At 45.2% G+C, this 13114-nt stretch overlaps 1 protein-coding gene across 4 annotated transcripts in view; it reads left to right on the top strand.

The window, feature by feature from the left end:
• Nucleotides 1-1888: 1888 nt before the first annotated feature.
• The window catches only part of TRPM3 (transient receptor potential cation channel subfamily M member 3), a 591213-nt gene continuing 579987 nt past the window's right edge, over nucleotides 1889-13114 (top strand). For 2 of the 4 annotated variants that reach the window (XM_075931703.2, XM_089779234.1), the window contains exon 1: nucleotides 1890-3517. In XM_075931703.2, coding sequence (XP_075787818.1) covers nucleotides 3341-3517 — 177 coding nt within the window. In that variant the 5' untranslated portion in view covers nucleotides 1890-3340. Of the gene's footprint in view, nucleotides 3518-13114 lie in introns of all 4 variants that reach the window. The other 2 variants (XM_089779235.1, XM_075931702.2) reach the window with 2 other exon arrangements.

Raw genomic sequence — 13114 nt, 5'->3', positions numbered from 1 at the left:
ATAAAATGCATTGGGTTGGGACCCAGGGAGACCTTAGTCCAGTGACTCTGCTTTCCTGCTGACTGATGTTGATAATTCTTGTGCCTTCACAATCCTTAGTACTAAACTAAGCCTCTACCCCTTGATTAAAAAGGGAACATGACTCAGCCCTCCTTGCTCCTCTCTCAATTTCACAATAAACTTTACCCCCTTACACTGAATGAAGCATGGGACTTCTGGAAAAAAATGGAAAGTGATATGTAACTAAAGACAGTACCATAATTCATCTGCATAAAGGGAATTGAATTATGGTCACAAAGGAAATTTTGGTTTGTTTGTTTTGTACTTGACTTTGCATCCTTAATAAAAACTGAAGAGATACAAACATCAGCCTAAGTATTTGTTTGGCCACAATCTAATTTATATATACATTCACAAAATCCTGCTTTTTCATGCCATTATCCTTATGAATTACGCCTGGTGTCACATGCACGATGAGAGAGAAATTCTACTGTTTATGGTTCAATTTTTTGTTTAATGTGGAGTTTTGATTTTAATCTTTTTGCCACAAAATATATCCCCATTTTGTAAGTGAGGCTGTCAACGCCAATACTCTAAATCAGAACTCCCACCCTCCCTAAAATCAAACTTCACTACATTAAATTAATGTCTTTCTATCACTGGGTAACAAAACTGGTGAAATAACCTCACTTGCTTTTTCAAGCACCAAAGGGACTGACTTCTCAACTGTCTATAGCTTAGAGTTCTAGTTATTGAAGTATTTCTGTATTCATAAATCCTGCCATAGACTCTTACTCTACTCCCTCCTCTTCCTGAAAGACAGAGAATCCCAGCTTCCTTGAATCCTATCATGAAAGGGAATCTTCTGTCTTCCTTGTGATAACCTTGTGACCAGAGAGTGTCCCACATTTTTGGTGGGTTCTAAGATATTTTGAATACAATAGACAAATTCTCTAATGAATTAACGTGAATAAAAACCATCCACGCATAAGAAGGCTTTAGATTTTACAGTGGCTAACTATATTCCCTGATTTGGGTGGTTTGCTTTCTAACAGTTACGGTCAGAGCTTCAGAAGCCAGAGGAAACATCATAGTAGACCTTGGCTTGTAAAGGTTAAAATATTAATTTAACTTTTTACAATGTGTGTGCCCATTGTAAACATAAGATTATGAATTTGCTTCTTATGACTCTCTTTATTGGCCAACCCTACTGATTTGAGTGCAGATGCATTTCACTAAAAAGCCATTGAAGCTACTTAGTAAAGGAACTGAACCTCATTGCTATGTAACAAAACCTTGGAATATTTACATCTCTTGGGAAGAGAAATATCCTCTCAAATTACCTACTTGATCAGATTCTATAACAGAAGGCATTAGGCTTCCTAAACTCATAAAAAGTATTTGGCTATTAGCTTCCAATCTACATTTAATAGAGCTATTAGCATTATTTTGCATTTGCTGACCTAGCCTTCCTGCTATTACCATGGCATTAAATATGCTGTGAAGCAAGTGCCAACAACTCTCGACTTTATTGAATCACATTAGATAACCTGGATATAAATGGGAATAATGTGCACCAGGCTATATAGAATGGATCTGATTTGGTTTAGATATTTAATTTAGATGAGTGATGTACACAAGTATAGCAAATTACTTCCACTAAAACATTTCCTTAGAAATTTGTGTAAGGAGGGTTAACTGGTATGTGCAAATCAAAAGCTTTAAACATTTCTTAGGTATTCCTTGACACCTATGTTATACCTTGGCATCCTAAATGATCCTTGAATAAGTGGAGAATTCCAGATGATCTTTTTAAGCATTACCTTTATATCTACAAAAAGTACAATGGAATGTGTGTTCAAGCTCAAGGATTTACTGTACTGCACCTTGAGACACCTTGTAGTCAATATTCTAAATTTGAATTTGGAGACAAGACCATTACAGTGCTCTAATCGTTCCTAAGCTGTAGTCTAATAATTACAAAAGGGAACTACTAGCCCAAAGCCTTTCCTGCTCTTGAGTTGTACCGTCAGTTCTATGCTATGGTCTGCCTGTGACCTCCAACAAGTTACTGTAAACTTTTGTTTCTCAGTTTCTTCATTTACAAAATGGGGACAAATAAGAGTGACCTACACCTCACAGGAGTATTGAGGGACTTGGATTTATGTTGCTGAAGCTCTTTGAGATTTTTAGGGCGTGAGCCACTTTACTACTGTAAAAATGTTACTCCGTAAACCAAAGGATACAACAACTCTCCTGCTCCATCAACAACTCCATTAGCAATGGCTGAATCCCAAGCCGGGAATGATTTTGTGTCCTACACGGCGGCGTGTGCTGCTTAACCACAAAGAACGTGTTCCAATAGCGAAGGCAATTTACCTCTCCTTCTCGCACAAGGTAATGTATTTCCTTGCTTGCACTGCCTCAGATAACAATTGCATGCTTAATTCCCTGGTTCCTGGGTTGCAACTTCAATACACTCTGTTGCAAAATAATAACAGTTTAATTGTCTCTCCGCTCTTGCTTCTGTGAATGAAACTTGACCTTTCACATCACGGTCGTTTCGGATCAAATTTAGCAGGTTAATATACAGCCGCTTCTTCATAGCTCTTCGCCCTTGGGGATCAAAATGATTAAAACCGAACAAACTCATTGGGGGAAGGAGGGGACTCCCACACGTGTCCGGCTTGCTGCTGCAACAATCAACCTGCAGTGCAATTCAGCGGATGAGTTTCACCTGCCACCTCTCTCCAAACTGGGACGGGGAGGTTGTTTTTGCCCGCGATGGGAGGCACATCCCGGTAAATGAGTGTCAGGAAAGGGGAAGGAGACGCTTCCAGCGTCCCCTGCAGTTGGCACTGACCATCTTGGGAAAGACCAAGGCACAGTGGAGCCTTTCTCCAGCGGGGAAGGTGCTCGGAGAGGGACAAGTTCTGTGCCCACGAGCTGCCGCCAGCCTGTCCCTCCTTCGCCAGGTAGGAGGATCAGGTGTGCGAGAGGCTGGCAGGTGAGGGGGCAGGGCCGCCTGTCCCGTTATCTCCTCCCTTGCCAGCGGCTGGGGAAGAATTGGGCGAGGGGAGCGCAGAAGGAGGGAAGAGCGGCTGGTTCTGCGCCAGCTGCTCCCCCCGGTCTCTTGGCAACGTCATGACAAGCGCAACCTGGGCGCTGCTGTGGTAGCTGGCGAGCAGCGGGAGCGCTAGCGGGGGGGGGGGGCGGCTCCTCGCGACCCCGCCCCAGCGGCAGCCCGGCGCCTCCCGGGCGCGCAACAGGCGCGCGGAGCGGGCGAGCCAGCGGGATCCCGGCGTGGCGGCCCCGCCGCCGCAGCAAACTTGGCTGGAAGATGGGGAAGAATTGGCGGAGCCCGAGCGAGGCGGAGCGAGGCTGCTCGGAGCAGGAGGACGCGGGCAGGAGACGGAGCCGCAGCGCCAGTCGGGGGCGCTTCGCCGAGTCCTGGAAAAGGCTAAGCTCGAGGCAGGGGTCCACCAAGCGGGCTGGGCTCGCTTCCCAGCAGGTGCCGGTAAGTGCGAGAGCCCGGGCCAGGCGCCCTCCCTGGAAAGCCCTTGGACTTGCTGCGGGGGGACTCGAGGAGGGCTCCGTGAGCGGCCTCTCCCGGGGGCAGGGGAGGGTTTCTGCGGGCAAAGCGGCTTCGCGGCGGCACCCGCTTCATTGCGCGGGCTGTGGGCAGCTCTGGGGCTCGGGTCCATCCTTCATCCACCCTAACCGCTCCAGCGCTGAAAACCCGTCTGCGCGGGGGGAACGCCACTCCCTCCTCGCACTTGTTGCGCTAGAAGCTTTCTCCGTGAGCCAGTCGTTGCTTTGGGTCTCCCTCCCCTTGTTGAAATGACCAGATACAACCGCCCCCCCCCCCCCCGCCCCAGTTGCTGGAGGTATTCTAGAAAAACATGTTTTATGTCTTCTGACTCTGTCTGGAGACAGGGGCAGGGAAACCTGTTGCTTGTAGCTGCTGGAAGAGCTGAGGAAAAAAGAAATGTGTTTACTGTCTTGGTTATACTGGTGATGGAATGGACTGAATCCTCAAACCAGAGCCCCCAAAAACCATGTACATGCCTACTGGCATCTTCACACGACATTGGGATTTTCAGTTTCCTAATGGTCGGTAACTGCTACTGGAACCATCTCACATCCCTCCTTTTATGGTGGGTTTTTCTTTTCCCCTTAAACTCGCTTCTGAAAGTTTGTCTCTTGAAATAATTTTAAATCCTCTTTGGAGGCAATGCACTATGAACCGTGTGAGCTGTTGAAACGTGAGGGAAAGCTGCATTCAATGAGACACCCTATGTTAGGTTTTAACTTTTATTTTTCCCAAATATGAGACTTTCCTAAAGTGTATTTAAAAAGCTTGTATTTCTTGCTTAATAGAAATTTTGTAAGGTGGAGTGACAAACATATTTATGCATATACACGCGTACATGTATTTGAAAGTACATCTCCAGTATCTTTTCCTGACAAAATTAACAAGAAAACTGAGGGGACAGTATAAAACTCTTTGGGCTGTTACAAATATATTTTTCTCATTTTACTTTGAGTACTACTGCTGTCTTCATTTGCTTAGGAAAATACCATATGTTCTTACCAAAAACCTGTTGCTTTGGTTCTCAAGTTGTGCATTTGGTTTGATAGAATTAGTAATCCTCCCTCCTTCTCCTCTCCCCGACCCCCCCCCCCCCCAAAGTATATGATAACTTGTTAGCTGTCATATTGGAAGGAAAATATCCACAGGTTGACTGCCCTATTGGGGGGAAAACATAAGGGTAAAAGGTCCTATAAGTGTGCTATGACAACCAGAAGACATGTGGTGAAGCAATACTACTCTCATCTATAGGGAAAACTCAGTCATCTGTAACACTTGTAGTTTAAAATTATAATCTGTTTTTTAAAAGATGAAATCATGGTACTGTTTCAAACTTTTTTTTTACAGTAGAAGTATTTTAGTTTAATTTGCAGATGAGTTCTATTGATATTTCAGAACAATATTGTATGGTCTTTTCTAATCTTGGTAAAACACCAGACAACTATTTTTGTGGGTTACAACTAAGATTATGACTGAGTTAGATTCATGTTATAAACAAAATGTCATAACAGGTTGAAACAACAGTACAATGTTAGCTAATATAAGCACAGTAACAAGGGGAGGAGGGAAGGAAAAACTTTTTCCTTTAGAGTCTCTATATGTAAATGACCAATTCTCACCTCTTCTTTCTTGAAATGGCATCAAAGTGGTTTTACTTTCTACTTCTAAGGTAATACAACTGCACCATCACTTCAGTTCCAGAAAGTGTCTGGAGAGAAATCACAATAAATAAGAGACTGATTGTATAAAGCTTTGTTTATTGCCGCCTATTAAACAAATGGGTCAATGGCTGTTTTTACAACATGTCTTCCTATTTTATGTGATACTCTTATTAGTTATTCTCAAATTTATATGAAAATATTAATCTTCTATACACTGTCTAAAAGCAAGTAAGAGTAGGATATCTTCTCAACTCTGTTCAGAACATAGTTAACACATGTTTGTTCTGTTTTTGGAATTAGAGATGCAAAACCCCAAGAGCTGTGGGGACTGAACTCAAAACAGAATCAAAGTTCAGCTCCCTTTACAGAATGAAATTTTGACTTGATCTCATCTATATTCTAAAACTTTTCTCATCTCTGGCTTTGTTCTCAACTGTCTTGGTTCTTGTGTAGTCTTTTATCTTTATTCAACCCAGTATAATGCTACAATTCTGATTTGTCATAAAAAGACTATAGCTGCAAAGCAGTGGAGACTCAACTCTAAACTTTTTTTTTATCAATAATCTGCTCCTAAGGGTTTTTATGTTCTATTCATATGCACAGTTACCCTGCAGGAGGAACAAATAATGGAAACATGCTTTTATGTAGCATTAAATGGTTCAGGTTGAGAACTGGGAAGTGAAATCTACTGTACATTCTTATGCAAGTACGGGAAGCCTCAGTCCTGGCAATACTTACTGTAAAGGAAAAGCTTTGTAACTCAGATGTAACCTTAAATGCTAAAAAATTAATCTTTTACACTAAATCTACTGTTCACACTAACACCTTTAGATATGTGGTATTTGTCCTGGCCTCCTCCACTTGTACCATATGATTTTCACAATTACAGGCAGTCCCCGACTTATGCGGATCCGACTTATGTCGGATCCGCACTTACGAATGGGGCTTTCTCGCCCCGGAGCTCGCAGGCAGCGGTCCCGCCACCTCGAACTCCGGGGCGAGAAAAGCTGCTCCCGGTGTCCCTGGTCTGCTGGGGACCGTCTCCAGCAGACCAGGGACACCGGGAGCAAAGCCGCAGCCGCGGCGGGTTCCCGCGCTTCTGAGGCTTTGCTCTGGCAAAGCCTCAGAGGCGCAGGACCGCGCCGCGGCTGCGGCTTTACTCCCGGTGTCCCTGGTCTGCTGGAGACGGTCCCCAGCAGACCAGGGACACCGGGAGCAAAGCCGCAGCTGCGGTAGGGTCCCGTGCCTCTGAGGCTCTGCCAGAGCAAAGCCTCAGAGGCGCGGCTGCCAGTTGGCCCCGCAGTGCCGCTCTGGGCACTACTGGACCAACCCGGCAGCACCCCAGCTGCTCTGCCCCGGGCTTCCTGGAATCAGCCGCTGATCAGTTTCAGCAGCAGCTGACCTGGGGACGCTTGGGGTTCTTAAGTTGAATCTGTATGTAAGTCAGAACTGGCGGTCAGTTTCAGCAGCGGCTGAATCTGGACGCCAGTTCCGACTTAGATACAGATTCAACTTAAGAACAAACCTACAGTCCCTATCTTGTACGTAACCCGGGGACTGGCTGTATAATGGGTTGATGGATCTTACATCTTTAAGGCAGTATATTCAAATAATCAGTAACTAATATAGATAAGGAAAATACTATTTTACGTCCTGACATATTGGCCAAAGGAGGGATGTTTCCATTAAACTACTTGTATATTATATTGTTAAAATGTTTTCCCCATCACACACACATGCTAGTAAGGATATAAACTCAGGGTATGTCTACACTACCCCGCTAGTTCAAACTAGCGGGGTAATGTATGCATACCGAATGTGCAAATGAAGCCCGGGATTTGAATTTCCCGGGCTTCATTTGCATAAGCCGGCCGGTGCCATTTTTAAATGCCGGCTTGTTCGAACCGCGTGTAGCCGCGCGGCACGGGGTTCGAACAAGCCGGCATTTAAATATGGCACCGGCCGGCTTATGCAAATGAAGCCCGGGAAATTCAAATCCCGGGCTTCATTTGCACGTTCGGTGTGCATACATTACCCCGCTAGTTCGAACTAGCGGGGTAGTGTAGACATACCCTCAGAGTTATTTATTCTAATGCAAGGTGTCTGGGCTATTTGCCCAGAACATGTAGTTACCTAGCACTGCCTTTTAAGAGAGGAGGTTCTATTTGGTAGGTATCGGTGACAGAGGGGCAAGATGACATCTGCCGTACCCATTAGCTGCCTGGCTGCTTACTGAGTGTAAACTGAATGTTCTGGAACTGTAAGTTCATGCTTCATGAGTACAGGTACAACCAAATCTTAAAAAGACCCAATCTTTGATTTCCTAATTTTGCTACAGGAAAAGGCAATTATAGTCAAATTTTAGACATTATACAAGGTATAGTTCCAGTATCTTTATTGCATGCCCTAACATGGAGGAAAACTTTGCTCAATCTTCTGAGACATGGTGATGCTAGGTTTGTAGTACAGGCAGTCCCCGGGTTACGTACAAGATAGGGACTGTAGGTTTGTTCTTAAGTTGAATCTGTATGTAAGTCGGAACTGGCGTCCAGATTCAGCCGCTGCTGAAACTGATCAGTTTCAACAGCGGCTGAATCTGGACGCCAGTTCTGACTTACATACAGATTCAACTTAAGAACACCAGGCATCCCCAAGTCAGCTGCTGCTGAAACTGATCAGTGGCTGATTCCAGGAAGCCCGGGGCAGGGGCTTCCTGTAGTCAGCCACTGGTCAGTTTCAGCAGTGGCTGACTTGGGGATGCCTGGGGCAGAGCAGCTGGGGTGCTGCTGGGTTGGTCCAGTAGCGCCGCCGCTCCTCGGCGCTACTGGACCAACCCAGCAGCACCCAAGCTGCTCTGCCCCAGGCGTCCTGATTCAGCCGCTGCTGAATCTGACCAGCAGTGGCTGAATCTGACCAGCAGTGGCTGAATGAGGAGCCTGGGGCAGAACAGCTGGGGTGCTGCCCGGTTGGTCCAGTAGCGCCCAGAGCAGCGCTAAGGGACCAACTGGCAGCGCCCCAGCTGCTGTACCACAGGTGTCTGGAGCAAAGCCACGGAGCACGTGGGCAGCGGGACAGCCCAGACGCGCCGTGGCTGTCCGCTGCCCACGCGCTCCGCGGCTTTGCTCTGCTTTGCTCCCTCCCCCCTCCTGGTCTGCAGACCAGGGGGGCGGGGGGGGGGGCAAAGCAGAGCCAAGCCCCGGAGCGCCCGGCCAGCTGACAGCCCAGACGCGTCTGGGCTGTCAGCTGATCGCGCGCTCCGCGGCTTGGCTCTGCTTGGCTCTGCTTTGCGCCCCCCCCGTCCCCCTGGTCTGTAGACCAGGGGGACGGGGGGGGGGGGCAAAGCAGAGCCAAGCCCCGGAGCGCGTGGGCAGCGGACAGCCCTGTCCGCTGCCCACGTGTTCCGCCGCTTTGCTTCCTCTCCCTGGTCTGCTGGAGACCAGGGAGAGGAACCCCGTTCGTAACTGCGGATCCAACGTAAGTCGGATCCGCGTAACTCGGGGACTGCCTGTATAGTATCTTTCAGGGTCTTAAATGTTAGCATTCATATCTTTCTTATGAAAAATAAGAAATAGCTGAGAAAATATCAGTTAATATGCAGCTAAGGTGTGTCTAAACTGCACCTATAATCAAAATAAGCTATGCAATTTGAGCTATGCGAGTTGCATAGCTTATTTCAAAATTTGGCACTGTCCACACAGCACTGACTTTGAAATAAATAGCTGTTCTGAAATGTCCCTTACTCCTTGTGGAATGAGGTTTACAGGGATGTCAAAATAACGAGCTCATTATATTTCAAAATAATGGGCATGCTGATAAGATGCAGAATAGCTATTTCAGGGTACTTCTGGTACCGCAGAATAGTACTGCAGCGTAGACATAGCGTTGCTGCCTGAGTTGATTGACTTCACTTCCCCCTCATCCGTTGTCGCTGGGAGGTATTTATCAAAGTTATTTATGAAAAATTGTTTTGTTATAAATAAATCAGTAACAAAACCCCACTGTGCCATGGTGCAGGAGACATGTAGGTGCTAATACCTGTCTGCTCTTTTTAGCTTCTGTAACTGGAAAAATTTAAACCATGAATAGCCTAGTAGTACCTTAAAGACTAACAAAACATGTAGATGGTATCATGAGCTTTCGTGGGCAAAACCCACTTCTTCAGGTGACTGGAGTATTAAAAAGTCCAGATCAAGAATAAATAAGGGAAGTGTGTGTTTGGGGGGCGGGGCAGGGAGGAGGAAAAGGAAAAAGAAGAAAAGACAGTGAATAGATACTCTGGTCATCTGAAGAAGTGGGCTGTGCCCACAAAAGTTCATGATACCATCTACATGTTTTGTTAGTCTATAACAGTGATCAGCAACTGGTAGATCTTGGAGCCTCTGACAGGTAATCCTGACTGGTTTGGCCAAGAGACTATCAAGTGCTGGTACTTCAGCTGCCTCTCCCTCTGCTGCTGCGCACCTCCTGCCCTTTGCCTTGGAGATGTCTCCCCCACCCCCTGGAACAGAGGGAGAGGAGGCTGCTGATGTCAAGGTGCCCCTTCTCCCACCCTGAATCCTATCTCTACAGAGCAGAGGGGGCACAACAGGACTTGGGATGGAGTTTGTTGGCTGCTTTAGGGCATGGTGTGGGGCCAGGGTAGGGGTGAGCCTGCCTTATTCCCACTGCACCACCACCCAGGAGCAGCCTGAGGTAAGCAGTGCCCAGTTGGTGCCCACATCCTGAAATCCTACCCCAGTCATGAACCCCCTCCTGCATCCCAAGCCCCTGCCCTAGCCCCGAGCACCCCTGCATCCAAACATCCTCCCAGAGACTGCACCTAGAACCCCTACATCCCAACTGCCTGCCCCAATCTCAGCTCAGAGCCCCTCTCGCACTCCAGATCCCTTAATCCAAGACTGGAGCCTGCATCCCAACCTCTTGCCCCTGCCTGGTAAAAGTGAGGGAGGATGGAGTGAGCAGGAATGGGGCCTCAGAAGGGTCACCAAGGAGGCGGGACAAGGGTATTTAGGTTTGAGGTAGATCTTGGATTGCACTTAAATTCAAAAAGTGATCTCATGCTTAGAAAGGTTGAAGACCAGTAGTCTATAAAGTGCTACCAGACTACTTATTGTTTAAGTTTAGTGAATAGATTGTTCAAGTAGTTGCAAGAGGCTGATGAGAACAATTAGCACCTCCATTGTTTGGTTGATTGGCTAATCATAGAATAATAGGACTGGAAGGGACCTCAAGAGGTCATCAAGTCCAGCCCCCCTCCCTCAAGGCAGGACCAAGCTCCACCTACACCATCCCTGACAGATGTCTATCTAACCTGTTCTTAAATATCTCCAGAGAGGGAGATTCCACCACCTCCCTTGGCAATTTATTCCAATATTTGACCACCCTGACAGTTACGAATTTTTTCCTAATGTCCAATCTAAACCTCCCCTGCTGCACTTTAAGCCCAAACAAGGCTAAGCACACTTCCTTCCACATCCTAATGACTTAACCAACCAAACAAGAAAAGTCCCTTCCCTTATTCACTCTTGGATCTGGACTTTCAATACTCTAGTCATCTGACAAAAATGGGTTTTACCCACAAAAGCTCATGATACCGTCTACATGTTTTGTAGCACCTTTAAGGTGCTACTAGACTATTCATTGTTTAAGGTGGGGTTTTTCTCTTGTTTACAAATGTAGTCTCATAAAGCTCCAGATTAGTTTATGGAGAAGAAGATATACCTAAATTAAAATTTGACAGCACTTCTCAAGGTAGAGGGGTTATTTTCTTTACCAATGTCTTTCTCAGCAATACACTTGAATTGTCACAGTGAAACTATCTGTTTGTTTTTTTTAATAAAATTTACATATGAGGATGCAGTAATACCTATTCTAGGTATTTCCAAAGTTTTGGAAATTGGTTGCTTTTGTAACACTGTTTCATGGACTAGCATTGCCACCTGGATGGGTTGGACCTTTAGGCCACAGTTGAACTAGTGTGTTATGACAAACCTTTTCATTGAACTATTTCTCTGTTTCCAGTTTGTTTTAAGCCTCTGTTTCTTAAGCATTAGAAACTCTTAACCTGACTCCAGCCCCATTCTTGTCACTTCATAGTTTTCCCTCTTTGCCATGACTTATTTTAAAGTAACCGTACTTTATGGAATATGCAGCCTCATCAAACAGTTGATTTGCATAGTCTTGCTTAGGTCAGTAATGTAGAAGATAGTTTGTGTGGATTTTTTTTGGTCTTGACCCTACTGTCAATAATTCATTCTTCGCTGAGTTGGCCTTACCTATCTCTCATTCTTTGTTCTGGAACAGCTTCGGTACCCTTGAAGCTTAGCTTTTTTTGTTTGTTTGTTTTTTGATGTAACCCTTTGCCACCCACGCCCCAGCTAACTGTCTCCTCCTCTTGTCCTTAAGCTTCTGCTCTGCATTAAGTTGCTGCAACCTTCTTGCAGTATGCCTTAGGGTAGACGACACTACTGCCGAAGCCCTTTTGACCGAAGATTGTAGGTAGGGTCATGGTTATGCACCAGAAACACCTTATCTCAGCAGCTCTTTATGGCAGTTAAAGATTTCATTTCTTTGGGGCCACCAAGCGAAGGTATCGACATCAGAATAGCCTTAAAAACAAGATTCACTGAAAATAAAAGTTAGTGGTTGGTGGGTTTGTTGTGTTTTGCATAATGTATCACATCTGAGTATTTTAGAAAGCACAGTTAGGCTTTAAGTAGGTTACAAAAGGGTACAGAAGAAAATTATGCATCTTTACAAATCAGTTCTTGCTGAACAGTCTTACTGCCCATCTGACCTGATATATAGTTCCATGCTGCTTTATCATACCAGGGTGAAGTTGTAGCAACAGATCCACAATTTGTTTTGGTTAGGAGCATTGCCTGGAGGAAATAACTAATCTTTTGCTTGTACAAGGGTTATTGTTTCCTTATTGAGAGGTTTCAAAGTCCAGCATATTGAAATCAACTTTCAAGTGTGCTACTGTAGAGTTTCTTTGCCAGGCAGTCAAGGTGACTTGCATGGCTGTGATTCTCAGTTATAGGTGTTAAATCATGGTAGGGATTTTTCAGTCTTTGCTTATCACAAGGAGTCTGGATTTTTCTCTTTCATGCTGGGAAAGTTGACAAGGATTACAACAAGCAAAGTATTGATGGCTATTACGGATATTATTGCTCCAGTTCATCATACAATTATTGCATAATGCCCAAATGGACATTGGAGAGCTTCAATTCTGCCTAAACTTAAATTCAGGCATCACTTGCATGGCTGTAGAGTTCACGGAGTGAGTACGAAACTTCAAATTGTGAGAAGTAAAAAGTAACAGTTAGTAATTCGGTGTCATTTTAATTTTGTTAGTCCTTTCTCTTTGGCTAGCAGCCTGTAACCTTTTTCCTTTTATAGGTGAAGTTTTGTCAGTGTTGTGGTGGTTTTGGTTTTAGATTGTGATGAAGAGTGACTAAACCAGTGTTGAAACAAAAAACAGGACTATGTAGCACTTTAAAGACTAATAAGATGGCTTATTAGGTGATGAGCTTTCGTGGGCCAGACCCACTTCCTCGGATCAAATTGTGGAAGAAAATAGGCATGACCATATATATATATATATATATACACACACACCAAAGGGCTACAATAAAAAAAGTGAACACACAAAAAGGACAAATCAAATTTCAGAACAGAGGGGGGAATGTGTGGGGGGGGAGGTAAATGTCTGTGAGCTAATGATATTAGAGGTGATAATTGGGGAAGCTGTCTTTGTAATGGATAAGGTAATTAGCATCTTTGTTAAGACCCCAGCATAAAGTGTCAAATTTAAGCATGAATGACAGTTCAGAGGTTTCTCTTTCAAGTCTGGTGTTAA

Source organism: Pelodiscus sinensis, chromosome 6, assembly GCF_052426305.1.
Source record: "Pelodiscus sinensis isolate ZL-2025 chromosome 6, ASM5242630v1, whole genome shotgun sequence".
Lineage (NCBI taxonomy): Eukaryota > Metazoa > Chordata > Testudines > Trionychidae > Pelodiscus > Pelodiscus sinensis.
This window is presented reverse-complemented; position numbering and strand designations above follow the sequence as displayed.